This window comes from Haliaeetus leucocephalus, unplaced genomic scaffold (genome assembly GCF_000737465.1).
Source record: "Haliaeetus leucocephalus isolate CR32 unplaced genomic scaffold, Haliaeetus_leucocephalus-4.0 Scaffold495, whole genome shotgun sequence".
NCBI lineage: Eukaryota > Metazoa > Chordata > Aves > Accipitriformes > Accipitridae > Haliaeetus > Haliaeetus leucocephalus.
Genome location: NW_010972931.1, coordinates 2,931,235 through 2,958,630, shown reverse-complemented (window position 1 = coordinate 2,958,630; position 27,396 = coordinate 2,931,235). Strand labels below are relative to the sequence as shown.

The 27,396-nt window shown below is 41.8% G+C and overlaps 1 protein-coding gene across 1 annotated transcript in view; it reads right to left on the bottom strand.

Annotated features, from left to right (window-relative positions):
* Positions 1–27,396, bottom strand: part of TMEM255B (transmembrane protein 255B) — a 71,645-nt gene that overhangs the window by 43,871 nt on the left and 378 nt on the right. Inside the window, exons 2-3 of the mRNA XM_010575796.1 lie at positions 20,137–20,279; positions 15,475–15,537 (exon numbers count right to left, since the gene is read on the bottom strand). Coding sequence (XP_010574098.1) covers positions 15,475–15,537; positions 20,137–20,279 — 206 coding nt within the window. The remainder of the gene's footprint in view (positions 1–15,474; positions 15,538–20,136; positions 20,280–27,396) is intronic.

Below are 27,396 nucleotides of genomic sequence, written 5' to 3'. Positions count from 1 at the left end.
TAAGAAAGCACTGTTGGCTGCATCACCCTTGAACCTCCGCTATCCCTTGGCTCTCCAGTATGGCAGGTCATGTCTCAGGAATCTGGTTGTCTAAAAATCTTGGCATGCAACTCATCAGATCAAGGCGGCTGTGTGCTCCTTGCAGAGAGCTACTATCACTGCAGACCAGTGGGCTGTGCTGCCCTGTGGCAGCTGCATTTGCTACAGACCCTGATCTCTTTATCTGAAAAAGCAGCAGTGTTTAAAAGTTCAGATTAAGTCATTATTGTCCAATACCTCTATCTTGTTTTTCAAGTCATAGTAGTCAATCAAATAATTAGTGGGCTTAGCCAGGTGTTTCCACATTGCCTGAGCTCAGTATGAATTTACTGGAAGCTGACCTCAAGGTGGCTTTTCATTTCACACATGAGCAACTTATCGATGATCTACAATCCCCAAACCAACGTTTTCCACTCATGGAGATAGTTTAAATCACCTAATGAGTATGCTGGCCTTTCAGTTTCACCATATAGCTATAAAAGACCACATATAAAGGTGCACAGTAAATTGTAGTATAGACAGGAGCTATGGAGTTGGCTTTGCACTCCTCAGTCATGTTGGTGATCATCTACACATTCAAGGAGTTGCGTGCACGTCAAAGGCTGTCAGCCAGAGTCTGCTGTTCTTATCCATGCCTACCAGCAACTACTTCAGTCAGTAGTCCATTTGAAATTAAGAGGACAATTTCTTGACTGAAGTAGTATTTATTACAATGCTGAAGTGGAAGAATGTGACACTCAGAAGTTCTTATGACTTAAATTGCCTTATATATATGCTCGAATGACAAAAGATGTAATAATACAAGAACAACACAAAAAAATCCTTAATATAAAAATACAGATTTATATTCTCTCTCAAACCTCCCATTACTTATTGAGAATGTGAGAAACACACAAAGTATAAAATTAATTACTTCTAAAAATTGCAGCCAAGACAGCCAAATGAAGAGCTGTTGTAAATTCAAAAGCTAATTTTCCTGAGTGGTAGATGATTGCTGGAGTTGTGAGTTCACGAGCCTAGCACTGTCAAGAAAGAAAAGCAGTGCAGTTCATTTAAACTTAGAGAATTCTTGTTGACAGGTAAAAGAAACAGCACTTTAAAAAATAAATACTGATCCATCACATCTTCTCATCTCCATTTTTAATAGCAGTATGTTTTGTCAGGAAAACTATTCATTATTTATAACAATATATTTTAACAATTGTTCAAGAAACAGTTTTGCTCTTGCTGTCCCATTGCTGTGCAGCCAGGCTTCTCTACAGCTGTTATTATCAGAACACATTTATTCCTGGTTCTGGTACAAAATACAATAATCTGGTTATTTACAAGGGAACCATGAAGCCAGTTACTAAACACTGAAAACTGTACCATGTGGGCCTAACAATCAAACCCGAAAGCCAGTTGTTCAACGGAGGTGTTTTAGCAAAAGGGAGAGCAAAAGAGCACTTGCAATGAGGGACTTTTGCCCACAGGATTAACTGAAGAGCTGTTATCTACCATCAATCATGTCACAGAAATATGAAAACACTCAAAAATGCAAAACTGGTGAAAGGCTGGACTGCTAAATTCTTACATGCTGCCTTCTTTCAGTAAAGACATGCATTTTATTGCAGAATTCACCTGTCTTAAAGAACCTCTTGTCCTTCAGCAGGCATGCAGCACCACTGGCTGCACTGAGTCACCCTCCCATGCAAGCCAGCCTAAGGAAGGCAACAGAGCGCGGCAACGTCCCGTGGCCACGGACGCCGTTCAGCTGTCAGAAATGCACCGGGCACGGGTACTTGGCAACCAACAGCCTGCCACAACAATTCCCAGGGGTGGTTTTGGCGATAAGAGCTAGCCACAGACCAGACCCCACAGGGAGACTGATGCAGCCACCTTGGCTGCAGCCACATTGTGTGAGATGCCTCATTCCCTCCACTTAGACCAAGTAGATTGGAGACTTTGGAAAATGCATGGATTTTTGGTTTTGCAATCACCTTGGTATCAGATGTAAGTTACATTATATCTAACAAGCTCACTTTGCTCATGCTAAATGGCTACTTTTGCATTGCACAGTCTCCAATGTCTCCAGGCATTGTGCTGTTCATCAAGTCTCTCTGGGATTTTTTTCCAGGCAGAGGAAGAATCACAATTACCCCCATCAATGTAAATTGAGAAACACTGTCATCCAATACCTTTTGCTCTGTGAAAGTGAAGGCTTTGCAAAAGGCCATGTAAATGTTTTGCCACAGGTTTGTAAAGCCCTTTTTATCCCCGCACAGGTTCAAGCAAACATTTTTGGAAAAGAAATGCATGGGGCAGTTTGTTGTAGGCTGCCCCTAATATTACATTCCCCAAAACACAGTTTAATTCTGTGGGCCTTTTTACTGGTTTGATTTCCCTATGTCTGCAAGCTCAGAACTTAATATAGGCTTAAATAAATCTGCTGCACTTTTTCAGTACACTGAGGTTGAAGACATAACAGCAGAATTTTACAAAAACTATATCACAAATCCGAAACAGAGAATGACTTTCCATCCCAGGCACAATCTCAGTCAGGAGCTGCATCTGTTACCATGGTACCTTAGCAGGGCTGCACATCAATAGCCCGCAAAACTAAGACAATTAAACTCATTGCATTGCATTTCAGATGCTGCTATCAACTAAACACAGCCTGTCTTGTGATGTGGGACAGTATAAAAGTACTTTTAATTGTGACTTCATTTTCTCTAATTTGGAAAGTCCTCTCCTGTGTGGCTCCTTCTCCTCCCACAATGGCCACTTTTTTCCCCTGCCCTTGGGATAGAAGTTTTGCTGCTGTGATCAAAATTAAGCTCAGGCAAGGCTCCTACTATGTTGGTTTTCACAGCTGGGCTAATTAGGAGGTTTCTCACTATGCCAGGTAATGTGCTTCACAATTTATGGCCTGCCAGTTTATTCTTTCCAAAGGTTGGTTCTTCAGTAATAGCACTGCTGTAATTGAGGCTCTGCTGGAGGGTTGTCACACCACAGGAGATAGGATTATGTCATGTTCATTATTCATTAATGCCAATTCCAGTCATAGCACTAGTTACGATGGCACAAATTCGTAATGATGCAAGACTTTTATGGCTGTCCAACCTATTCCTGAAGAACTATTTCCTAGACTGGCTTCCAGATGAAGGAGGGAAGAAAAATAAACACAAAATGTCACTTGGTTTTAAGAGCAGCAGTTTTGGTACAGGTCAGGAAGACAAGGACTGGGGCCGGGATCCCATGCATAAACACTTCCTCTGGACTGTAATACACCTAATAACAGAGCCAAATGCCCACAGCAGATATCTCTATTACCAGGAAGGCCTTCAGACAGAGACACTGCACACATGATGCTGTCAGATGTTTAGATGAACTCTTGTGTTTAGATCCAGTGACCAAGTTAGAAACCTCCAGCCTTTCCGCAGTGTCATCGCTGTTGAATTCAGCAAGTCCAGTCATATGTTGTTGCATATTATCAGCAACAACACAGATCTTTGATTCAGATTTTCCTCCCTCTTGCTGTTGTTAATAGCGCCTCAGGGCATTGAGCTGAGCCTACGTGGCTGCTCGCTGCCGTCTGAACTGGTGTCTTGCTCTCCTCTCCTTAGGCTGATTCCCTGCCATCCAGCCCTCTCTCCTGCTCTCTCTCCCAAAGCCATGCGTCCCTGCACACCAGCTCCTGGGCTTGCCCAAATACACAGCAAGCCAGTGCAATTCACTCACTAGGCAGAAAACTATTTGTTCCCCCAACTGAGTTAAATCAGGTCACTGTAAGGAGAGACAAGCACTAGACCCAGTGCAAACGAGAGGGTGAGACCACGTGGCTGAGACAGAAGGGATGGAGGTAGAAGTGCTGACAGCAACTATTAGGTTATCTCACCTATTTAATGTAATTTGCACTCCCAGGGATTATCAAAGTAAAAGCTAGGTTTTAGACATAATGAATAAATGATAAGGACTGGGGTTATTTTGCTGTTTGCGGTCAAGGAGACTTTTCTTTTACTGCCTGTGAAGAAGTCTGATGTTTTCCAGTATCGTGTCAGGGATAATTAGGAAAAATAGCAACATGAAAAGGCCAGTTGGTGTAACAGAGGCAGGGGAGAGGTCCCACGAGAAATTTAAGCAACCTCAGATGCATAAAAAGGCAGAATTAATTAGATAAACAAAGGTTGGGAAAGAATACAGGAACCACAGGAGAGGTATCACTTGTCATGCCAAGGAGAAAAAAGAAGATCAAAATCCACTTTCAAAATAAAGATGGGATTTTCATTCAGAAATTTCCTCTTTTTTCTTGCCCCACATCCTGAAGGGCAGAATGGTGAAAGGCAGAATTCGCAATATCTTCTGTTATACCTTAGATACTCACAGTTAATTTATATCATATGTAGGCATAATTAATGCATATTGCTTTCTCTTTTTCTCTTCCAGTGGTGTTGATGCTCAACTTTTGCAGGTAATCCATCAGTTAGGCTGCTCACAAGGGCAAGGGACCACAGAAGTGCCCACGGATAGGAAATGTGCAACAGGGTGACTTAATGGTCCCAGCTCTCCCGCAGCCCAAGAGGGCTTACGCAGCACAGCTAAGACAAGAAAGGGAGCACAGGTTCTGAGTCTGCTTACTCCAGCTCCTCCAGGCACACACCGAGATCTTTAGGACAGGGACTGTTTCTTCACCAGTCAGATAAACAGACTTCCTGAGTTATTGGCAACATTACTTGCACCGCTTGCTGCGACAGTTAGTTATGGAAATGGAGGAAATCAGCATCCCATCACATCGACACATGCCCAGGGTTGTGTGCTGGCTCCCATGAAAGGAGGTGGCTCACACAGCCATCTTTGCTTGCCATTTCTTTTTAGGACATGAAAGCCCATGGTTCAAAACTGCCCCTTAGTACCCTTGTTGCTAAGCTCCTTCCAAGGCTTCCCCAGTGATCCACACATGGAGCATCTCTCCCATCCCCCCTCCCCGCTCCCTGACAGCCAGCAGCGGCTGTGCCGTTCTCACAGGTGGTAAGTACAGCAGCTTATCTCTTTTGCAACTCGAGTTACCTACTAAAGTGGCAAGGAAACATTTTGCCTTAACATTGTACTGTCCAAATAAAAACCTTGTATGTTAACTCTGATAGTTACCTAGTCTAGGGCTCTCAGTTGATTTCACCCTCTAGAAACGCTCTCTGGAGCATTAATCCTTAATTTTTACCAATCCACTTTGCAATACTCTTCCTGTAATTTATCTTGTCTTCTCTTCTAACCTGCTAAAGCATTTGAAGATACAGTTTCTGTGAAAGATGCTATGTGAAATAAAGATGAATTTTCCTGTATTTTTATCTTTAAGCAATGAAAGAGTGGTGGGAATGAAATCAATAGGCATTATGAAACATGAAACAAAGTTATTGAGAAGGGTTACCTGATTGATATATTCCTTCTTCTCTCATAATCTAATATCAGCTACAATACCAGACTTAAAACAGCCAGGAAATTATTTCAAATTGTTTTACAAGCAAATCTTTACTGGAATGACCAATCTTCTGTATCAAGCAGTTTCTGTGCACTTAGACTTCAAAACTGGAGTCACCATTACACTGCAATCAGGGAACAAATTTGATATATGTGTAAATGAACACATATTAAATTCAAGATAATTCATTCACTGATGAGTAAACACTTGTCTTGACTCAGTTAAAAACATCACCACTGATGATGCACTAGCAGGTCTTTTGGTAGTCTGGGAGAGTCTTAGAGTTCCAGCCACTGGAGTCCAGCAGACGTTACTAAAACAACGTTGGGAGAAGGACTGAACTGTCCTTGGTTCACATGTTCCAAGACAAGAAACAGAAGGCAACCTAAAAAAGTCAATTTTTTAAATTTCCTGGGGCAGGGTTAGTTTTATTATTGGTGCTCTTTCAAGCTCCCACAGCATCTGAGGACCCCTGTTCATATCCCAGTAACCATTACCACCGTGACCAATTTCCTTCTAGCAGCAGTGCATCTCAGCTTCACTCAGCTCATTCAAAGAGCACTGCTGTATTTTCTCCCTAGTCTGAGCTGATACAACCGCCCTAATGACTGACCCTCTCTAGTCAGAGCAGGTGCAATACTATGCTCTGCTCCACCCATATTTTAGCTGCTTGTAAAGAGATTTGTTTAAATAGTTCCTCTACTTTTCTTTCAGCCCATTAAATAGAGCGCTGACTATATGATCAAACCCCTTCTTCCTGGTGCCGCCAAAGTACTGCTTTGCTTCAAGAGCTGTCTTTTGGCAATGTACTTTTTCATTCATTTTACATCTGTATAGTCTTTAGCTTTTTATTTCATGGGGGCTGCGTTGCCGTATTCTATGGCAAATCACATTAACTGATTCCAGATGACTTTTCAGACCAAAATTATTGGAGCATTTGGTATTATATCCTCATGACTTGATTAATTTGTGCAGATAGAAGTTTAGACTGGGGGATACCAAAAACATGAACAGCACGCCTTCACAAAGCAGATGGATCTGTATTCGGGAACCAGCTAGGCTCCGCTCTGTAGAAGTACAGGGTGTGAAGCCTCAGTATGTATTTCTGAAACGGGAATGCTGTGGTGCTCCATCCAAAGTGAAGCAGTAGTTCTTATCCAGGCTGCTGGATTGTGGTGTTCTGTATGTGGTGAAGCTGCTACGAAAATTCTCCTAAGGGGTAGATTTCATCATACATAACTCCAGCTACTTAAAATATACGTATTTGTCTCAGGTGGTTATCTGTGCTCCTCTGTAGTCAACGAAGAGCCAGACACTTCCAGATACCTTCTACACCTACTGTAGAATGGGATGAATTACCTTCTGATGGTATTTGTCTTTTTTTCCACTGGCTATAGAGGGACCCTAGACAAGGAAGTATCTGTGCTGCCAAAACCAACTCTTGTCAATACTTCTTTCATTCCCTTGATGTTGGCTGCTCTAATTTGTGCTTTCTCTTCTCCACTTCAGAACTCTCCTTCATCATTTGCCTGGGACTTGCAAGGGAGGGAGGGGAGTAATGTGAAAGGAAAGAAGGATGCCTGGGATTTGATGAAGACAGAGTGATGTTATACAGGGGGAAAAAAAAAAAAAAAAAATCAGCTGGATTTCACAGCTGGAGACATACTAATAGTTTTGGAACCAGCCTAGGCAAGCTTTAGTCCAGTAGGCACTTCAAACTGGTAAGAATTCCCCTTGTAAACATCAACAAAAGCACTTATCTAAGAATGGTTAAAAACGATTACAGAGTTAAGGATATCAAATACAGTCAAGAAGCAAAAACTAAATACAGCATTAAAAGGAAAGGGGACAAAAGTGAAACAAATTTAGATTCACTGATCAGCAGTGCTGACATTATAGGAACCCATCACATACTTCCTTTCATGGATGCTCCTTTATTGATTAAAATGGAACAAGCTCATTTCACCACTTAAACAGAGGTAGATGTTCAGAGCAGTATGAGAACAATAAACCAGAAATAAACTGTATACCATGTGTCATAAAAGTTTATGCTTCCTGGTAAAAAAATGGTGGAATTGACATAGATCAAGACTACTACAGCTGGCACTGTTTTAGCAGCAGAAACTTTTTTTACACCAAAGTCCGTTAGTGCCTTTACAAATCCTCTTTCACGGTACAGTGACTGCATTGGTTTCTCAAGACACACATGCTCTTTATCAGAAATGCATTACAATTAAATTACAAGGTTTCATGTAGTGAAGTTCTACTTGCAGAATCTGGAAGATTGTATCTGGCCAAGAGGGATACTCATCTGTTTAATTTTATTTCATTCTTCAACAAGAGGATCAGAAACTGCCTGTCCTTTTCATAGGGCACACCCCACCTCACCTTCCCCACCATGCACACAGGAGTGCTTATCCCAGATTCCTTACCGAGACTTTTTATGCCCTGCTCCTGCTTGCTAGGGAGAGTAATCGATTTCTTTATTGTTCCACAAACACATTTCATGGATCATAAAGTTTACTTTTGTTTTCAGCTGTGTGACACTAATGCTTTCATTACATAAACAGCAAAAGAAAACAAACTGGCTGCTAAAAAGTGTCCTGTTATGTACTTAATTCTGTGTGCTGTTTCCAAGCACAGATCTTAAAGGAACCAGATCCCCAAAGACTTCCACTTAATAAGATGGAGGACTTAAATTGAATTGGTGGCTTGAGTCTCTGATTCAAAAGAACAGTGCTAGCCTTTAAAGATTGGAGTGTCAAAAATAAGCTGTGCTGGTGTATGCATATTTTCATACATATGTATGTATCTCCCTTCTGTTTCTATAGAATTTCAGCTTCCAGAAGCAAACTGAAGCCATTCTGGTTGCCAAGAAAGCTCTCTAAATAGGAGCTGAAGTCTCTCTTTCCTAAATTTTTCCCTTTGTAATAAATTTTCCATTTCTTTCTACCAATGATAACAGTGAAAACATGGTAGTTTCTTATCTGAGACTGAGCTAATACTGTGTTGGGTCACAAGCTGGGGAACCTGGGATGGGTAAGACCTGGGACTGGTACAACCAACAGACCAGCATAGGGTTGTATGAGAGGGAAAGAACTACTGCAGCTAGAAATACTTGGGGGCATCTCCCTAGGTAGGCTAGACAGACACAGCCCTGATGACGGAACAGGAAGAATACTACAGACCTGACTGTGCTTCCCATTACAGCTTTACTAGCTAAACCATCCTGGAAGATGCATCTATAAAGAGTGCAACAAGCACTTTGCAAATAAAGACATAGTGTCAGTGGCATAGGCTTTTTTGTCATTATACCAGGTACTTGCCAGCGCATGTCAGCTGTAAATACATGTGTGTATATATATATATATAACTGTAAACACATATTACATGTTATATATTCTATGGTTATAATATCATAGTACATTTATGTATTATAATATTTATATATAAATAAATATTTGCATGACTAGCTGATGAATCTGCACTGGTAAAATCTGAAAGCATACACCTGCAGATAAGTGACATGAAATGCTGATCCATAAGGAACTAGGCAGAGAAGAGCTGAAACATCCCCCACACTTCCTTTGGTAATTCACACAGTGAGAGCATCTATTTTTGTCTTTGAGTCCCTGAACTTCAAAATTCTCAAGACACTGTGGGGAAATTTATACTAACTTCAGGCATTTAACTGACTGACAACACTCAGACGATGGTTTCATGGCATAGCGAATTGATATAACACTTTATTCCTAGCAAAAGGGACAAGTCTTGTTCCCTCCTCCCACAGGCTCCTCTCTACTCTCAGCGATGCAGCCCCACCAGTTACTTTTGCTATGTCTGATGCTCACTTGGCTATGAACCTTTTAACTCACTAATCCAGTGGAAACTACTTTTGTCTGGGGCAAGGAAGAGAAGAAGTCGGCAAGATAGAGGAAGGAGGAAAGGAGGGAAGAGAAGAAAGGAAGACCTCTCTGTGTCAGTGGGTATTTATATTTATTATAAATAGGAAATCCTCACTTAAAATGCACAAGGTCAAAGAACTGCATCAAAAAAATCCAGAATATTTTACTCAGTCCTTCATTCATGGAATATATAATACTAATAACAGCAAAATGTCTCTCATAATACTATACTAAGTAAAATGAATTATAAACAACTTTTCAACTATTTACATTTTTACTGACCATAAAACTTCCTTCTTTTAATTTCACTTGCCTTCACTTTGGATGGTCCTTTCATACCCACAGACATATACCTGTCCTCTTCCTCTTCAGCTGGAATAACTGAGCCTTCAAAACACCTCCTGTTATCCATCTCACTTCTATCCATGACTTTGCTGAATATTCTCCTGCATTACAAGGAATAACACAGATTTCCCAGACCTACCACGGATGGACCACATTCAAAATCCTTCCCAAAAAGGATTTAAAAGGGGTCACAAAGCTGATTCCTGCCAAATAAGGCAGGTAATACCCAAGACTGCACCATGTTTATAGCACAAAAGGAGACTGGACAGTCTATACATAGGCTGCTCTGCTCTAAACTCAAAACTGAGCAGAGTTATGGTATATCTTTTGTAATCTCCTCAATATTATAGAAGAGAAATATAATTGTCACTTAACACGGGATTCTTCTTACCACACTTTAGCTATCTAAAACTCCAGAGACTAGGCTAAATCACCCTTCAAGGCTCCTTCCAGAACCTAAGGAGAGAACAAGATGCCTCCAAAGGGCACCTCCTTACAGAGGTCTAAGAGCTAGGTGTAAGAGAGCAGGAAGATGCTGTCAAAGAATAAGCTGCTTGATCTTGCCAGCTAATAAGATACTGTTATATTTGGAAAGGAATGCAGATACCTAAAGAAGAGCCACGCTCAAGCTCATGCAAGGGTCAGTGTCAACCTATACTGATTATCTTTATATAAATCTCCTTGTCTGTTTCTGAAATGTGCAGTTAGATCACACCACAAAATCTAGTGTGCATTCATGACTGAAAAGATAGCAGTAGGTCTTTTCAGTTTTAATTGTTTTAAAGGTGCTAAACAAGACAAGGATGATTGCTAATTTGTTGTATTATTATCATTTTTACATCAGCATTAATTGTTTTTCTCTGAACTATGTGAAATACAAACAAGACAAAAAATAATCGCTAAAAAAAAGAAGTGCTGTTGACTTTCTCAGAAGCTTGAGTTTACAGGAGAAATAATACCTTGGTAATGACAAAGATTGCCTTTACATTATCTGCATTTCCCCTGCACTACAGTAAAGACTTCTTCCATTTATTTGTGCAGGAACATCAAAGACAGTCTCAGGAGATCTACAGAATTTCAATGGTTTTTCTCTTTATGTAAACAAGCTGCTTTAATTAGCTTAATATGCAATATGCAATCTATCAGCAATTAGCATCTTTGATCAAAATCTGCACTAAAGCCAGTTTCTTCCAGGATGTTCCATTTGCATGAAAAAGTAGATGAAGCACAATATGTTTGAAAAGAGCAGAGTAGGTATATGTATCAGTATCTTTTTTTGGTGTACATATTAATAACCACATCTTTACACAAAATGTCCAGTGGGCATTTTCTGATGGACATAATCTATTTACAAGATATATCACTTTTGAAAAGTGAAAGAGGTTTGGCTCTTCTGAAAACTGGCTTACACATGTTACTCCTTTAAAAAAAGCTTTTCTTCTGAAACAGATGCAAAGTCTAGTGGCAAGAAAATAATCAGAGATAATATTGAAATACTACCTCACATACATCTCAATGCAGCATAGGAATGCATGCATTGTCAGGGATCTCTATCAATTAAAAACAGAAGAGGAAATTATTGCTTTGTTTCTCCAACTTTGCTATAGTTGCTTTTCAGCACTTAATTTGAAATCTATTGTTGACAGAGATTGGGAAGCAACCGTATTAAGGCACCTAAACTTAGCATTCCTTGTGCAGTCTGAAGAAATAGCTTTGCCTCTTCTGTTTGTGTGCAGAGCTCCATGTTTTAACCTCCCTCATGTTTTCAAATTCTGCTTTTGTCAGAAGCAATGTCTCCTCAGCTAAAATCACTACAACCCTCTCTCTGAACAAGTCAAGGACCAGATTGAGCCAGCTGAGCATTAGATTTATATCTGAGTATGTCCTAGACATGTCAGCAAGAAAATTAACTGTGTGTTAGCATGAGAAAAAAACATGCAAGACTCAGCAGAGGATGAATTCAGGTCTCAGACCTGCTGCAGACAATGGTCTTTATCGTGAGCAGTGCCGAGGTTTGCGCCAACTCACACCTCCCGAGGGCTCGCTCCTGCTTCTCTGACCCCTCCACGTCCTCTCCATGTCCTTTACGCTCCTGTACCTCCTCCCACCCCGCTTTTGCCTTCGCCGCTCTCTGCCATAGCTGCGCTGCTGTCAAGGTGAGTCCCACAACCCTACCGAGAGCTCTTGCATGCAGCATTGTGATATTGCAAATGTGCAAAACCCTGACAGTTATTTTGATGCCCTTGCATCTCCCAATCGCTCTTGTAGGCGCAACAGTTTCAGCATGCTCGTTTTCAGCCTTGTGAACAGGACGGCTTGATGAGACTGGCATTGGAAAGATGTGTGAGCAGAAACTGTGAGCCAGTGCTTGGTTTATCCATCAGGTTAGCTAAAACTACATATATGGTGTCTTATCAACGTTGCACATTTAGAGAACGCTTCGTTCTGGGTGCTAGCTCATGCCACCTCCACATTTATCTGAAGAGAAACCTCTTACAGCATTCCCTCAGCACTACTTACTGCTCTCAGCTCAGCTCTGCTGCCATGAACCCCCCGTGCACCCCGCCTTCCCCACCTCTGTGTGCAATTTCAGCATCTTGTTTTCTAATTGGAAATACTTTGTACTGTAATAAGACGAGTTTGAAAGCAAGCAAACAAGCAAGGACACTTCATGTCCTACTATCAAACACATTTGATTCAAGCAGTATCACACTTTCTACCCATCTGGCTGGACTAAATGTGCCTTCAGAACAAAACAACTTACAGCTATACTCTGTTCTTCGATCCATAACCTGCTTTGCAGGGGACAAGAGAGGCAAAAAGGGACAGCAACACATTATTCTTCCGTTTCTGCTGTTTGCCAGTTAGAAACATCCCAAATCAGTGCAAATCTTTAGTCAAAGGGAAATTTTGTTCTGCTGGTGCCAAGTTCTGCATAGCAGAGCCAAGCACGAATGCTGGGAGCTGAAGGGAAATCATGCTAGTCAATGAGGCAAAGCTTGCTTCTGCAAGCAGCAGTTCCTTTGAATTAAGGGTTATACCTTGGTCAGCACATTGAACTCCCACTGCAGGCCCTGGGATGCCAAGAACGAGGTCAAAGAAGTGCAAGATTATTAATGTTGTGTTTTAAGAACAAACCATTGTCCACTCTGCCTAACTGTGCTTTTGTTCTTTCTCAAACCCCATGCTCGCATTTATTGAGTGATGGGATTTTGCTGTACTACTTCTGCTAATCATTACGTACTTCGTATTGCACTTAGCATTTCATCAACCAGGAATAAATCTGGGCTTACAGAGGATAGGTCACAAGGAAATAGAACTTCAAGACAAAAAGAGAAATAGATTTACAGAGGAAAGGTCAATTTAAAATAGATTTTTTTCTAGTGTAATTGAATCTACATTCTTTCTTTAAAAAAAAAACAAAAACAAAGTACTGAGTCATTACAGGGGCCAGACAATTGTCAGGGCTATACTGGGTTAAACTCAAATTACATTGCCGTAACTGCTCAAAGGAAGTCCAGTTAAAATAGAAGCAATTTCTTTTCCTTCCCAACCCCTTTTGTCCTGCTGCAATGCATAGAATTTTTAGTTACAGGAATACGACATTTCTGTTACGTTTCTGTGCTTATATAAGTCTTTATAATCTTATTGATGGCTGCAAATTTGTTAAAGCTGCCCTAAACCCTTTCAATCGAATATACTCAGTTACATCCCAAGGAATAATTACTGCCGTCAGTTGTAGTATGACATAAACCCTTTCAATCTCATTTCCATACTATCTGAAAACAAGCAGCTCGGCCTTAGCAAAGACAGTGTTACAAGGCTAAGCCTGCTGTGGATGGTACTGAAGGCAAGAAGCATAATTAAATTTCTAGTTATTTTCTTGGTCTGTTCCCCAGAAACCCAATCTTCCAACAGCCAGATCATCACGAAGTATTATTAGCAAAAAGTAGTTTTCCTTGTTCCATGCTGGGAAGCGCAAGCAGGCACTAATACCAAACATACTGGACACTTATTTCTCCACAGTCCTTGTGTAAATGACACAACACGTTGAGTATTATGTGGTTTAACTGCTGCTTACCCACCTTACGTCTTTTTCAGCCATTTTACTTTCTGCTAAGGACAGAAGCGATAGAAAACTAAGAGGCAGATTAGAGGAAAACGGAAAGATAAAACAACCCCAAAATGTTATGCCTGTTAGTAAAGTAGCATGAATGCTGTGGAAGACAAAGCTATTTTCATCTGCCCACCACTGAGTCTGCAACTTGAAACCTGCTGTTCATCCAGGTCTCTGATGTAGAAATCAGGGGCAATAGTTCTTAAAAACAAATAAGCTGTTTTGTTAGTAGCAAAACTAATGAGGCCTGGCCTGCTGCAGATTTTTGCCTCAACAGGTCATGTCCCATTTGGATTCTCTAGTGTTTAGTAAGAGGTGAGCTGACATTGCAGCCTTTACCACCATGGGGGAACTAATTCCTAATTCTCTCCTCTACCCACCTGTGAACTTTCATGAAACTTGAAGGAATTGCACACCTTTGAAGTCTCTACCTCCCTGCTGAATTCACCTGAAATTGGTCAACATGTTCAAAAAATGGAATGGGAAACAGAGAAAGACACGGACAAACATCATGGCTTTATAAATTCATTCCTGTGGGAAACCCAGCTAGAAACAGAAGTTAAAAGCAGGGGAATACTTGCAAATACATCACTGAAACTTAAAAGCAATGCAAAAAAAGTGATACTATGAAAGAAGTTTGCCTACAAATAGTGAGAACAAGACTGCATTTACGAAGAAGAAAACAGGAAATCATGACAGACTACTTGCAAGTAAAGTAGTTGCTTGTTAGTAAAAAGCAAGGCAAATCCACCATTTCCTCCTCTGAGCTTAACAACACTCTTGATTTATGCCAGTGAAGGCTCTGCATTATGAAATGAATCGTATTTCATGATGCTTGGCTATAATCAGTCTACTGTAAAGTGCACATTGGACATGCTGTTATTCAACCAGGACACTGCTATTTTTTGCTGAGAGCCAGGAAAGTGTAAGACTTTCCACAAATCCAGTCCCGCACACCTTCCTTTACCCAGATGCCCCAAGGACTTTCTATGACTTCCTCAGAAAAATAAAAGCAAGGGGTTTGCAAAGCCAAGCTAAATCCAAAACCAAACCACACAGTGTCGTCAGATCCTGTCTGACCTAGCCAGGGAATCTTGATAGCAAGACCTCTGGGGTTTTTTTCTTCTTTTTAACGCATACAGTTTCAAGAAAGTGTTCCTGACTTAAACTTCTAGCACAAGATGCAATCACCTGTTCCAGTTGAGCTGATCGTGTGGCTCATTGCTGCCCAAACTGGCAAACCCATGCATTTTGTCTCTCTCCCCATCCTTTTCCCAGCTACATGGTCCTGGCCAAGCTCTGGCACTCACCTGATCCTGCCCTGGGTTGATTCAACTCACTAAACCAGCAGGAAAGTAATTCAGTAAAAAAAAGTATAAAAAAGCAGTAAAAAAAGCAGGCTGCTTCTGTCAGAAGTCAAACCATTCCTTCCCTTGTACAGAAGGAGTCACTGCCCAATTCATGCTTCTCTGAAACTTCTCAGAAATGGTGAAACTAATGACTAACACTTTGAGGGAGACGCAGCAGTTTTAAGTCAACTGGAAATCCCTGCTTTTCATGGTTTTAAGACATTCTGATACGAAAAAATGAAAACATAAAGGGCTGTTACTTACCATTTGTCTTCTGTTCTCTACCAGGTGGATGCCAACAATCCCTAGGAAAGATCCAAAGCCAAGCTAAGGCAAAGAACAAAACCAAAAGAAATGCATGAGGTCAGCTTATTTGGTCAACATACCAATGCATTACAGTGATATCTGAGCTGATATATCATACAGATGGGCTAACTGGGGTGGGTCAGGGGAAAGGGTGGAAATTACTGCTGGACATAAATTATGTAATGTAAAGAGGAATGACCAGAACTGCAGCTCTTCGATATTTCAGAGCACAAGTTGTCATGTAGTAAGGAGAAGCCTGTATAGACATATGCTTCTATAACTTGGCTACTGTTACCACAGTCATGTATAGCTTTACACACTATAAAGTGAAAATTACACAAAGTAGGAGAAAAGAACACTTACATTTAGCCCATACATCATTATTTTGGAAAATTGCAAAGCTTTAGGCAATGACAGACAAAGAGTTTTCCTCAAAAAATGGATGTGTTGCTGCCAGGCAAGCGACTCAAGTTCAAACCCTTAGGGTTGGGTTTGTTTGATTTTAATGACTGAACACTACCACACATCCCAGAAAAAGTCCTTGCTAAAATGCCAGAAGGACCAGTACAGTTAGTTTCAACATGGGACAGCTGCAGCACCAACAGCCCCAGGAGAGAGGGAAGAAAGGAACGCTGGAGTAAGCTGGCCTTACTGTTCCTACCAGTGCTGCTTCAACACCAGGCTGGCAGGAAAAGCCCCCTCCTTACGATGGGCCCATGAAGGTTTGGAGAGGTAGAAACTCCTTGGATTTGTGGTTAACACAAGGTAAAGTGGCAACAGGTGAGACCAGCCTTGGATCAGCCCTTCCTGGCATCAGGACTCCCACTGGTCACATGGGTTTGGAGAAAAGGGTCTCCTTGGTGCCACACAGCTGAGATGTAGCTGGTCACAGTCTCAGAAGCAGCTGGAGCTGGAGCGCAGGTGTCAGCTCCCTCCTCGCCTTACCTGGCCACATGCTGCCCTGTGGGCACCTCAGTCTCAATCCCCCATCACTTCCACGCTCCTTGCTCCCCTCTTCACTAGGGCTGACCCTGCCCAGGCACAGCCCCAGTCCCCCCCTCACCTCCCAGCCAACCCACCCCATGGATGGGACATGACATTACTGCTAAGGAATCCAAGCCCCTTTCTGGAACAAGGTCTCTGAATCCTCTCCTCCAAGCACAAGTTAAGTTTTTAAGGACTACACGTCCCAGTCAAGGGCTTGAGCAACGCCCGTGAACTCCTTGCTGTTATGCACAACCGCTCACAGCAGAAAGCAAATCTCCTGCAAGCACTTTACTCACTTAGTATCACAACAGGAATCTGTCACTCCCTCTCAGGAAAGCAAATGCAGGGAAAGGAGATTTGCTGTAGAGTGCTTTGGGAAGATTTATGTGAAAGGGAGGCACAAGAACTAAAAGCAGAGACTTTGAAAAAGAAAGAGCGTGCAAGTGCATCCATGCTGACAGCCGAATAGGAGAGAGACTTGGAACTGTGAGCAAGGACATTCTGTTCAGGGGACAGCAACTTTGTAAATTAAGATAACTGCATCAAAATGACAACTGGTTCCAAGCCCCATTTTTCATCCCAACGGGAACAATCTATAAAGCCCCATTTATGGCTGATGCAGGGGACACAGAGCGGAGTAATATTATCCACGTGAAGAAAAAAGGAGCAAACATGAACAACAGCAATTAAATCAGAAGGAGCAGAACCAAAGATAGAGATCACGATGTAAGCATGGCATTGCTGAGATTGGTTTAGGGCCATACGCGCTGCTTTTTTTGTCTGTTTAGACAATAGGCTGTTTGGGTTAGGAACTCTGGGAGTCCAGGTCAGTATGGTGATGGGGACAATTGGACCCTGTAGACTCCTGGTTGAAAGATTATAAAAATAGCAAATGAAAATAATACAAGCAGTAGTCCTAGAGAAGTGACATTAAATATTTAAGTATAAACAATATTTATAAGGAAGCGATGCTGAAAAAGCTCCAATTCTGGCTTTGCAGCCCATTCCACAAAGACAGCCCTAAACCCAAACCGATGATAAAGGAGTAATCTACTAAATGCAGACACCTTCCAAAGGGGAACACTATACTAACTCATCTACACACAGAAATATTTTATGTTCAATTACTTTGGATGCATAAATGCAGATGATACCTAGCTAATACTAAAGATGTATTTAGAAAAAAGCTTTTTCCAAAATGAATGACAAGTGACCACATATGCAGAGAAATTCTCTTGAAGCCAGTGGGAACCAAGCAGAAGCACAAAATACATTATGGATCTAGCCCTGAAGACCTGCTCTGCAAATGCTTCTAGATGCAAGTAAATCTATGCAAGTGGATAGTCTTATTCACATTTGTAGGTGTTTGCAAGGTAGGCTCTAATTCTGCATGGCTTTTAAGACCAAAATCCCTTACCTAAGGTCAGCGGAGATTTAGATCTCACCTACAAGCTCCGAAGTTAGTATTTTACAGCTGAATTCTATGAGAACTAGACCTTATTTTTAATTGTAATTAACACTCTCTGTCCTCATAATCTTTCTTTTCTTCAAGTCCAACAGTTAAATATGTAGTGTTGACTTCCCTCTCCTACCTTTAGGTATCTAAAAGTTTGGGATCAGTGCTGTGTTGGTTTTCTAAGCTCCCTCTACTGTCAGCGGAGAAGAGACGCACCTTTTGAGGGTTATTCAGCTCATTCTGAAAGAGGTGGCTGACTTCTCGCAGAGGTGGAGGAGAGGCCATCCCATAGTCCATCTGCCAACGCTGCACTGGAGACAATAACCCCTGGCAATGGCAATGGAGCAGGAACACGGCAATGCTGTCATACACCTCTGACTAGGCTTTTGGCAAGATATCATGCAAGGTTTGTGTAGCACCTTTAACTCTTGCTAAACGTTTGGGCTATTTAGTGTACTAATGAAGTTTACACTGACAATTACCCGTCACTCTTTCTTCTCAGTTACTTCAATAATCCATCATCACATGTGCACAAAAAGAATTCTGAATTTTATTAACATTCTTTAGCTCTAACAATCTTTTGAGGGGGAAAATTATTAATAAAGGTTTTGTTTTCAAAGTGTTGTGATAAAGTCTAGCTATTCTATCTGGTTATTAATGACCCCGAGATTTAAAAGAAAATATTTTAGTAGATCATATTTTTCAGCTGAGTGAATAGACATTGTGTTATTCCTAAAAGAAACTAAATGCTGAAATAACCTGTTTCATGCACATGGGTTTATCACATATTACACTTATTAAAGACAACAGTTTAAAAATGAAACTTCTTTCTAGGGAATGAATGCAGATAATATGGTCTTCTAAAAGATTTTAATTCAAATTATGGAAGAAGAAGAGACCTTTACCAGTATTAATGTACCATTTTAGCTTAAGGAAAGGAAAATTCATTCTTTTAACATTTTATTCCTGGAACTACTTTTTGTTCTATTTTTAAAACACCACTCCTTACAGATCATTATCCCCATATTATCTTTCTGAAAGACCTGTTCTCAGCATGACACTAAGATGTAAGAGGACTTGCTTAGGAGGAACAGTTCTAACTCACAAATTATTAATGGCAATGCAAAATGTATGCACAGTATTAAAAGATACATATCTCTCTTCTCTGGGCATTTCATTCCATAGAGAACAAGAAATAACGGTACCTTACAACACATTTCGGTAGTGGTGGAGCCATACCTAAGGAGGTGCCTAACTCTAAGTACATGAGTTTCTTTCTTCACCTTGCACCCTCTGCCTCCTCTTGTCTGGTTCGGGGAGAACAAAACGAGGCAGACAGGCTTTCCCCTACTTACTGCCCATACTCCTCTTTTTTAAATCTCAGCCCAGGTATTTAAAAAAATTTTTTTACTCCAGGGGTTTCCACGCTTTTGGATATGACTGATCTCTTCTTCTTCTGAGACCAGAAAGGGCCACGGGGGTTGAACCGGCAAGGGTCTGGCTGGGCTACCCTTCCCCAGAAGTCACAGAGGCACCCCGGGGCGAAGGTGACACAACTCAAACCTTGTGCCCAGTGCAGGAACGTGTTTAAGCGGTCTGTTCCCAAGGCAAAAACAAGACTAAGGATCTCGGAAGGGGATCTCGTACAAGAGGACCGGCAACAAGACCGCACAAGGGGATGTTAGGCAGGCTCCAGGGAGAAGCTTCGCCCATCCACAGGGCTTTCCCTGCAATGGACCCAGCAGAACTCCTGGCACAGGGACACGAGAGCAGAGTGGCTCTTTGTGCTGTCAAAGTAGTAAACCTCTAAAAGGTCATTTAAAGCTATCCCATGCCTACTGTCCAGTCACTTACATGTCCACATTTAAGAGAGATCAGTGGGAAGTCAAGCACAGGTTCTCACAGGGGCCCCTGAGCCCAGCAAACTGCTGTGCAGGGACCCCTTGTGCCCCCAACAGCCTCCCCTTTGGGGCACTTCAGAAAAACAGAGTTTACCCCCCTACCTTATCACACACTAGAACTAGAACAAAACAAAGGAGTATCTGTCTCCTGTAAAATGCAATAGGACTGAACTTTCTTTTTTTGTTGTTGTTTTAATCAATCAAAGCTTCCCGTATCCAGCTGATAATCATTTTTCTGGTTGTACCCAATAATCTAAAATAGGTTTCTTTACTCACAACGATGCCTGGGTAGTAGCCTCCCACGGTAACATTTTCTGTTCTTGTGGTAGCTGCCAGACCTATGGTCAGTATGAAAACAGACACTACCAGCAGAGAGACTGTGAACCAAAGCGAAGTCTTCTTCCTTTTTGCAAATTGTCCTGTAGGGAGTAGGGAGAAGAAAAAAAGGAAGCTCTTAATTGCAATCATGGTAGAACAAATATAAAATTATGGAAGATTTTCTTTTGTTAATCTTTGTTGTTGTTAACCCATTGTTGTTCTCTCTCTAAGGAAAAGAGCTGGCAGACAACAGAGGGAATTAAAAACCACAGAGTTAGCTAGAGCTTAGCATAGCGTAATGCACACACATTGGGTACGTGCAAGAGATGAGTTTTTATTAAGCTGAACTGAAAGTTAGTGACAATGATAATTATGCCTTGTCTTCAGTAACATTTATAATTAAGTATCGCTCACATCCTTAAGTCAGATCCTGCAGGCCTTAATCGCTTACCTGTGTGAAGTGCCAGTTTGACTTACCTGGACAGAACATTTAAAATTTCTATTTTAGACAAGATTAGCAGAAGCTCTGCATGCTGTCATGAAAATGAATGTGCTCTTCATATTTACTAGGGCAAGCAAACCAATCTGTACCTCTGAAGCAAAGATGTAATATAGTTGATTAGGTAACGATACATGGGCCTACCTTTTTAAACAGTAGCTGCTCAGTAAAATACATTCAGTCTCACTGGGATTTGGATTCAGATACCCAAACGTGAAAAACAGCAGGCTCACCTACCGCTTTCAGCCTGCTTCAAGCCACTTTACCTTGTTGTGGTTGCATATCTGAGCTGCAACCACAGGTTACTAACACCAGAGCCCCAGCCCATAGCACAGATTTACGTAAGGCTTATTTAAAACCAGCAATCAATGCATCACCCTAGCTAACAAAAGGCACCCAAATGAATCGAACTGTGGTCCCCCTTTCTGGCATTTTTGCTTTGAAAGGCAAGGCAAGAGTGGGCAGGATCACCCCCGGAGCACTGGGCCATGCGATGCTGTGCTATCCTAGGCTGCAACCGGGCGGCACGGAGCTCCAGCCAGAGCACAACCCATCCAGGGCACAGGGCTCATGTCTCTGCCCGCTGCGGCCTCACGAAGCTGCCTGCGTGTGCAGTCTCGGGATGAGGCAGAGGCTGTGGTGTTGCACTGAATACCGGAGGCAACAGCCCTCGCCAGGGAGGGCTCGGTGAGAAGGGAAGGCAGCCTTGTGTGGATCAGGCTCTGAGGGTGCTGCTGTAAGCAAAAGCAGGGGAAATGCAGGAAAGTCAAAAAGTGAGCAGAAGCCATGTGCAATGAGTCACTTGAGTTACGTGGCCAATTTAAAGTCAGGTAACTCAGTTAAACGTTTACAAGTTCAAAAGCCAGGCTAGATTAGTGACGTTTGCAAACCAAGTCAAATAATTTCAATTAATAAATAAGTGCATTTATAATAAAAATATGCATGTTTGCCAACCTTTCTCCAGTAGAACAACCAGCCAAAATGAGTCCAGTCTTTTAGTATGAAATGCAAGCAACTTTACTGAAGACAAATATAATCTATTGAGCTTACGCAAGTCTCTTTCACCTGCATGCACAAAGTCTTCCTGCTGAAGCTCAAGAAATAATTCATAAGACTCTCCAGACATCCCTCCAGCCTGTGCCCCAGCTGCCTGCCTCCAGCAATTCCCTGCTAATCCATGGAGGGTCACTGGGGACATGGAAACGGAGAGGTTCTTCATTATCAATCAGTTCTTCACCAAGCATATGGGATTAAAGGCAGTTCTTTCAATGAAGCCAGTTCACATGGCCAAGAGGGGAAAGCAGACTTCAGACTTGTAACTCCACAAATCAGCTGCTCGTCCCAAAACCAGAAATTATTCCTTCAACATATCTACCAGATTTTAAATAACATCTGATGTCCTCACCGCACTATAATCTTCGAAAAGTCATGGAGATTGGGGAATCCCCAATAACTGAAGAAAGGCAAATATGATGATTTGGGGAATTACAAGCCAACCAACTTCACTTTGGTTCCTGGGAGGCTGGGACCAAAAATGTGGAGCAAATCCTCTTGTAAGACATTTCTGGGCACATAAGGAAAAAGTGATTGGCAACAGTCAGCATGGATTTACCAGAGCCAAATCACGTCTGACCAACCCAGCTGCCTGCTCTGACATAACGACTGGCCTTGTGGAGCAGTGGATGTCTTTTACCTTAAATCTAGCAAGGTTTTTAACATGGTATCCCACAACATTCTCATAACCCAGCTGGAATGTCACGGCCTGGACAGGTGGACAAGCAGATGGTTAAAAAATTAGCTGGATTATTGGGTTCAGAGGGAGCTAATATCCATTAACTCTGTACTCTACCTGGAGGCCAGTAACAAGTGGAGTATGATGGGAGTCTGTCTTGGGACTTGTCCCATTTAATGTATTCATCAATGGCCTAGAGAAAATGGTAGCATGCCTGCTCATCAAGCTGGCAGATGACACAAAACTGGGGGGGGCCACTCAGTACCCTGGAGGGTATTGCCATTCACAGCCATCTAGGCAGGCTAGAAAAATGGGCCAGCAGAAACCTTACAGAATCCAACAGACAGCTGCAAAGTCCTGAGCAAAGGAACAACACCTTGCAATGATACAGGGAAGGGACTGCCAGGCTGGGGAGCAGCTCTGCTGAAAAGGACCTGGGGGTGTTGGTGGGCAATGAGCTGAACATGAACCAGCAGCGTGCCCTGGCAACACCATCCTGGGCTGTAGTAACAGGAGCATCATTAGTAGATCAGAGGAGTAACTACGTCCCTCTATTCAGCATTTTTTAGACCACATATAATATTACACCCAGGTTTGGGCCCCCAGTACAGGAAATATATCAATTAACTGTAGTGAATTCAACAGAGGACCCCAAAGAAGGTCGGGCACTGGCGCACTCGCCATATGAGAAGAGGCTGAGGGAAGAGGGCTTGCTCAGCCTGGAGATGAGATGGCTTTTGGCAGGGCTAGTAGAAGTCTTCCAGTGCCTATGAGGTGATTGTCAAGTGGACAGACTGAGGCTTTTCATAGTGGTGCACAGCAGGAGAACAAAAGACAGTGGACATAAACTGAAATACAAGAATTGTTTCAGACTGGGTACAAGGAGAAAAAAATTCAACATGAAGACAGTCAAGCATTGGAACAGATTGCCCAAAGAGGCTGTGTTGTCTCCATCCCTGGAGGTTTTCAAGATTCAACCAGAAAAAGCCCTGAGCAACCTGGTCTGACCTCATAGTTAACCCTGTTTTGAGCAGGAGGTTGGACTAGCAACTCCCTGAGGTACCTTCCCACCTGAATTATTCTATGATTCTATGGTTTGATGATAGTTAAGACAGCTAGACTAAAGGTGGCTTGGGTATGTGTGCTCATATCCACTGTTACAGAACTGCAGCTGCAACGCAGACATACTCTATAGGCACATAGGAAGACAAACCTTCTGAAAGCCAATGGGACAGACGCTCCTCAGCCAAGTGTTTCTGAAACCACTGAATGCTTTTATGAAAAGTGCGTGAGGAGCCAAGCTTCCACATTTTTCTCAAAGTAACAACACCTGTATTGGCAAAGGTTAATCAGATTCCATGGAGATAAACTAAGGGTCCAACCTGCCCTCCAGAGTTTTGGTTATAAATAATGATGTGCAAAAAAGAAAGATACGAGTTTGATTGCCCAGACTGAGTTTGCCAGAAAATGTCTTAGGAAAAGCATGCTCTTATTTGTAATTGGAGTAAATCGGATGTGGATTCAGTGAGATAAAACAGAAAAGGATGTCATTATTTATAGGGTCATTTTTTGAACTGAACTACATTTTGGCTTTGAAATTTACATGTGCCAGGAGGCATTTACATATGTGATACCCTTCAGTCCTCACATTCATTGATCTTTACCACCTGCATCTCAAATCAGAGGCAAATATCCAATCCTATCTCTTCTTTTTCATACTCCAGTTTGGAAACTCTCATAACCACATGTAGTTAGCTATAAAGTCCACCCTTAGGAGACATGACTTACAGGCAGGAGCACAGAAAGGCCCTTTCTGGAGCAGAGACCGGCACACTGTCCTGGTTTCGGACACACACGACACACACGCAAGACGTTGTTCTCAAAGATTGCCACATGCTTAGAGAAGATGGGTAGAAATCAGGTCTAAATTGGTTTTCTGCTCTAGCTGCTGGGCTTCCTTAGTCACACCAATAAAAATCTTTGCTGTAGCTATCAAAATGTGTATAATTGCGTGCATATAATTCACCAGCATATCGTAAGGCCTAAGTAATATTTGTAGAGCAGCATAATGTCTTCGGATGAAAAAGGCTACAGCTGCAAAGGGTTCCTACTATTAGCTCCCTTCTGCTATTTCGGTCTTGTTGGCTCCCAAGATTTTTTGAGTCTTTGTTTACTGCTGTTTGTAGCAGTTGCCATGCAGCTTTTTGGATCTGTTTTTAATGTACCTACCAGCCAAAGCCCAGTGCCAGACTGTTCCCTCAGGAGCCCTGTCCACAGCACAGACAGAGGGGCTGGCTCAGCCTTCTTCCCTGACAGCCTCTGTGGCAGGGCTTGGACCAAAGGCCAACCACATACAAGAAGAGCGGTTAAATTAAGAGCAGAGGAAATGTTGCTGTCAGTAGTTCTAGGTTGGATTTTCTTCCAATGCTGATGTTCCTGCAGTGCAGGGAACAGCTCGTGTAGGCTATTGACTTTCCAATTTTTTACTACTGAAGTGACTCTCAGAATAATTTTGATATTTATCCCCTTCAACTTCTTTAACAATGATTCAGTGTGAACATTATAAACTCTTAGTCTGGACCTTACTCCAATTTAGTTATAGCTTCAAATTCTTATCTCTAGCGTAACAAATATCAAGCGTGTAGAAAGAAATCTTCTTGTCATACTCTTATTAGCATTAGCTTGAGCTGGGGTCAGCAGAGGGTGTGAACATGCTATTACCTTCTATTGGCAATATTCTTCAGCAGTTTTGGCCAGCAAAGTAGTAACTGAGTTTTGATACTGCAGCAATGGGCACTACAGCAAAAACTGGGAGATAAATTAGAGAGGTAATGCTGCTTCCACATCACTGGCTTGTGCTCTGCCTGGCATAGACTTAAATTGTGCACAAAAAGGAACAGTCCCAGAAACACTCTCTGCTTTGCTTGCTAAACATCTGTCAGGCAAAGCACCTGCTTGAGCCACTCAGCCCTGCTACCCCAATGGAAGGGAAGAGAATGCTGTCAGGACAAGGAGGAGAGACACCAGACTGCTGCCTCCTTGGGACAGAGAAAGGCCCGTGAGGAGAGAAATTGAGAACATCCCTCAGAGAGTAAAAAGAAAAAGTGCCTGCTGAAGACCAAACTCTGCTGGACTCAGCAAAATCTTTTGTCCGTTCATGAGTTGCACAAAACAAAATTATATTTACAATGCTCTGTTCACTATGGCTGGGGGATAAATTCAATTTGTAGGAAGACTATGGAAAAGGAATGGTTTTGTGGGGAGGGTATAGATCAGATTGCTGGTAGAATGCAAAGTGGTGGATCTAATGATGAACGGCAGGGTCTGGATTTGAAAGAAGCAAAGGGTGAGTTTAAAAGGAGAACAAACCAAATTAGTGATTAAATGTGTCCATGGTATGGAATGCGTCCAATGGTTACGGGAAAGAAAGAATAGAGTGAAACAGCATCTCTCAACCTTGGAAAACTTGCATACGATCTGCAATTTAACTCAAAAAAATTAGACCAAGGCAACTATACTTTGCTAACTTCACGACTCCTTTTAAAATCCAGCTTCAGACATCATAAAGCCTGTTAAAAAGTGTGGAATGATTTTTGGCAAGGAAAGAATCACTGCAGGATGCAGCAGTTTGCTGGGATCAAAATCACATTTGCTGAATATTAGCACCACACAATTTCATACCTTCCTCTTTGATCTAGTTAAGGTGATCTAAACAGAAACAGTTACTTCAAATAATGTCCCAGACCAATGTATATTAGCATCCTGATGTGAGAAAAGATAAGGGAGGAAAGTTTTGTAGCAGAAAAAACTGCATTTTTAATACCTAATGAATACTACTAAAACTTGTGACGTGTTTCAGAGAGTGGCATTAACCATATATAAGAAGATAATTTAAGCGGAAATTCACCATAGACAGAGGAGTATAGTATCAAAGGTATCTGCTGCTTTGCTGCTATCAAGAAAATATTTAAAGGAAGATCTTTGGAGCTAAATTAATAATTTTTAATTACTGCAGTGCTCACTTCAGTGCCATCTCCCTCTTGGCTACACTTTTCATTGTGTATTTTCAAAAATGGTTCATGCCAGTGAAATTGAATTAATCCTACATTGCCTCCCAAAATTAAATGTGATGGACTGAGATGCTTAAAAGAGATATTCACACCTGCTACTGGTGATTACCTTCCCTTTTCTGATTAAATGCTTGACTTGTCCAGAGTGCTGAACTAATTAAACCAGATGCAACAGCATTCGTTTCAAGTCACAAGATAGCAGCTTTTATCAGGCCTGTCCCTTATCTTTATTATGAATTTGTTGAGGAAGAATCCATGAGTGTGTTATATATTCAAGACCATAGGAAACATTGCTTTTTTTACAATTCTATTACAAAAAAACCCAAACAACCAAACAAAACCCCAACAAACAGAACAAAACCCCAAACCCACAGACCCTGCTATACTATGTAGTATAGCTATAGTAAGTGATATCACGCAGTATCACTATGACTTCATCGCTTTGGCAGCAATTGTTTCACTAATAAATAATTTAATGAGCAGATAATCACTAGTTTAAAGCTAGCACACAGACAGATGATTCTTTTTTTGTTGATTACCTGAAAACACTTTGAAGCTACAGCACATCTTTTCGACACCGACACCATTTTTCTTCCAAGTTCAAGACAAAAAATATTAAGACCGAATCTGGTTTATAACCAGCTGTTAAGATCCTTGGGTAGGCAGCAAAGTCTCAGTTTACCCATTCCAACGCTACACAGAGCAATCCCTCGCACCAAGTCCCGTTCCCCCTCGACTTTAATGAATGCCCCTGGAATAATGCAACACCTGTCCTCGCTTTCCCACACGTTTGGGTTTTTTTTAGTTTTCAGGACGTAGCCTGGCGCTACAAAGCAGGGCTTCGCTTTACCGAGGAACCGCTAAAACACCACGAACGCGACAAAGGACACCGGCTGCCTCCGCCCCCCGCCGCCCAC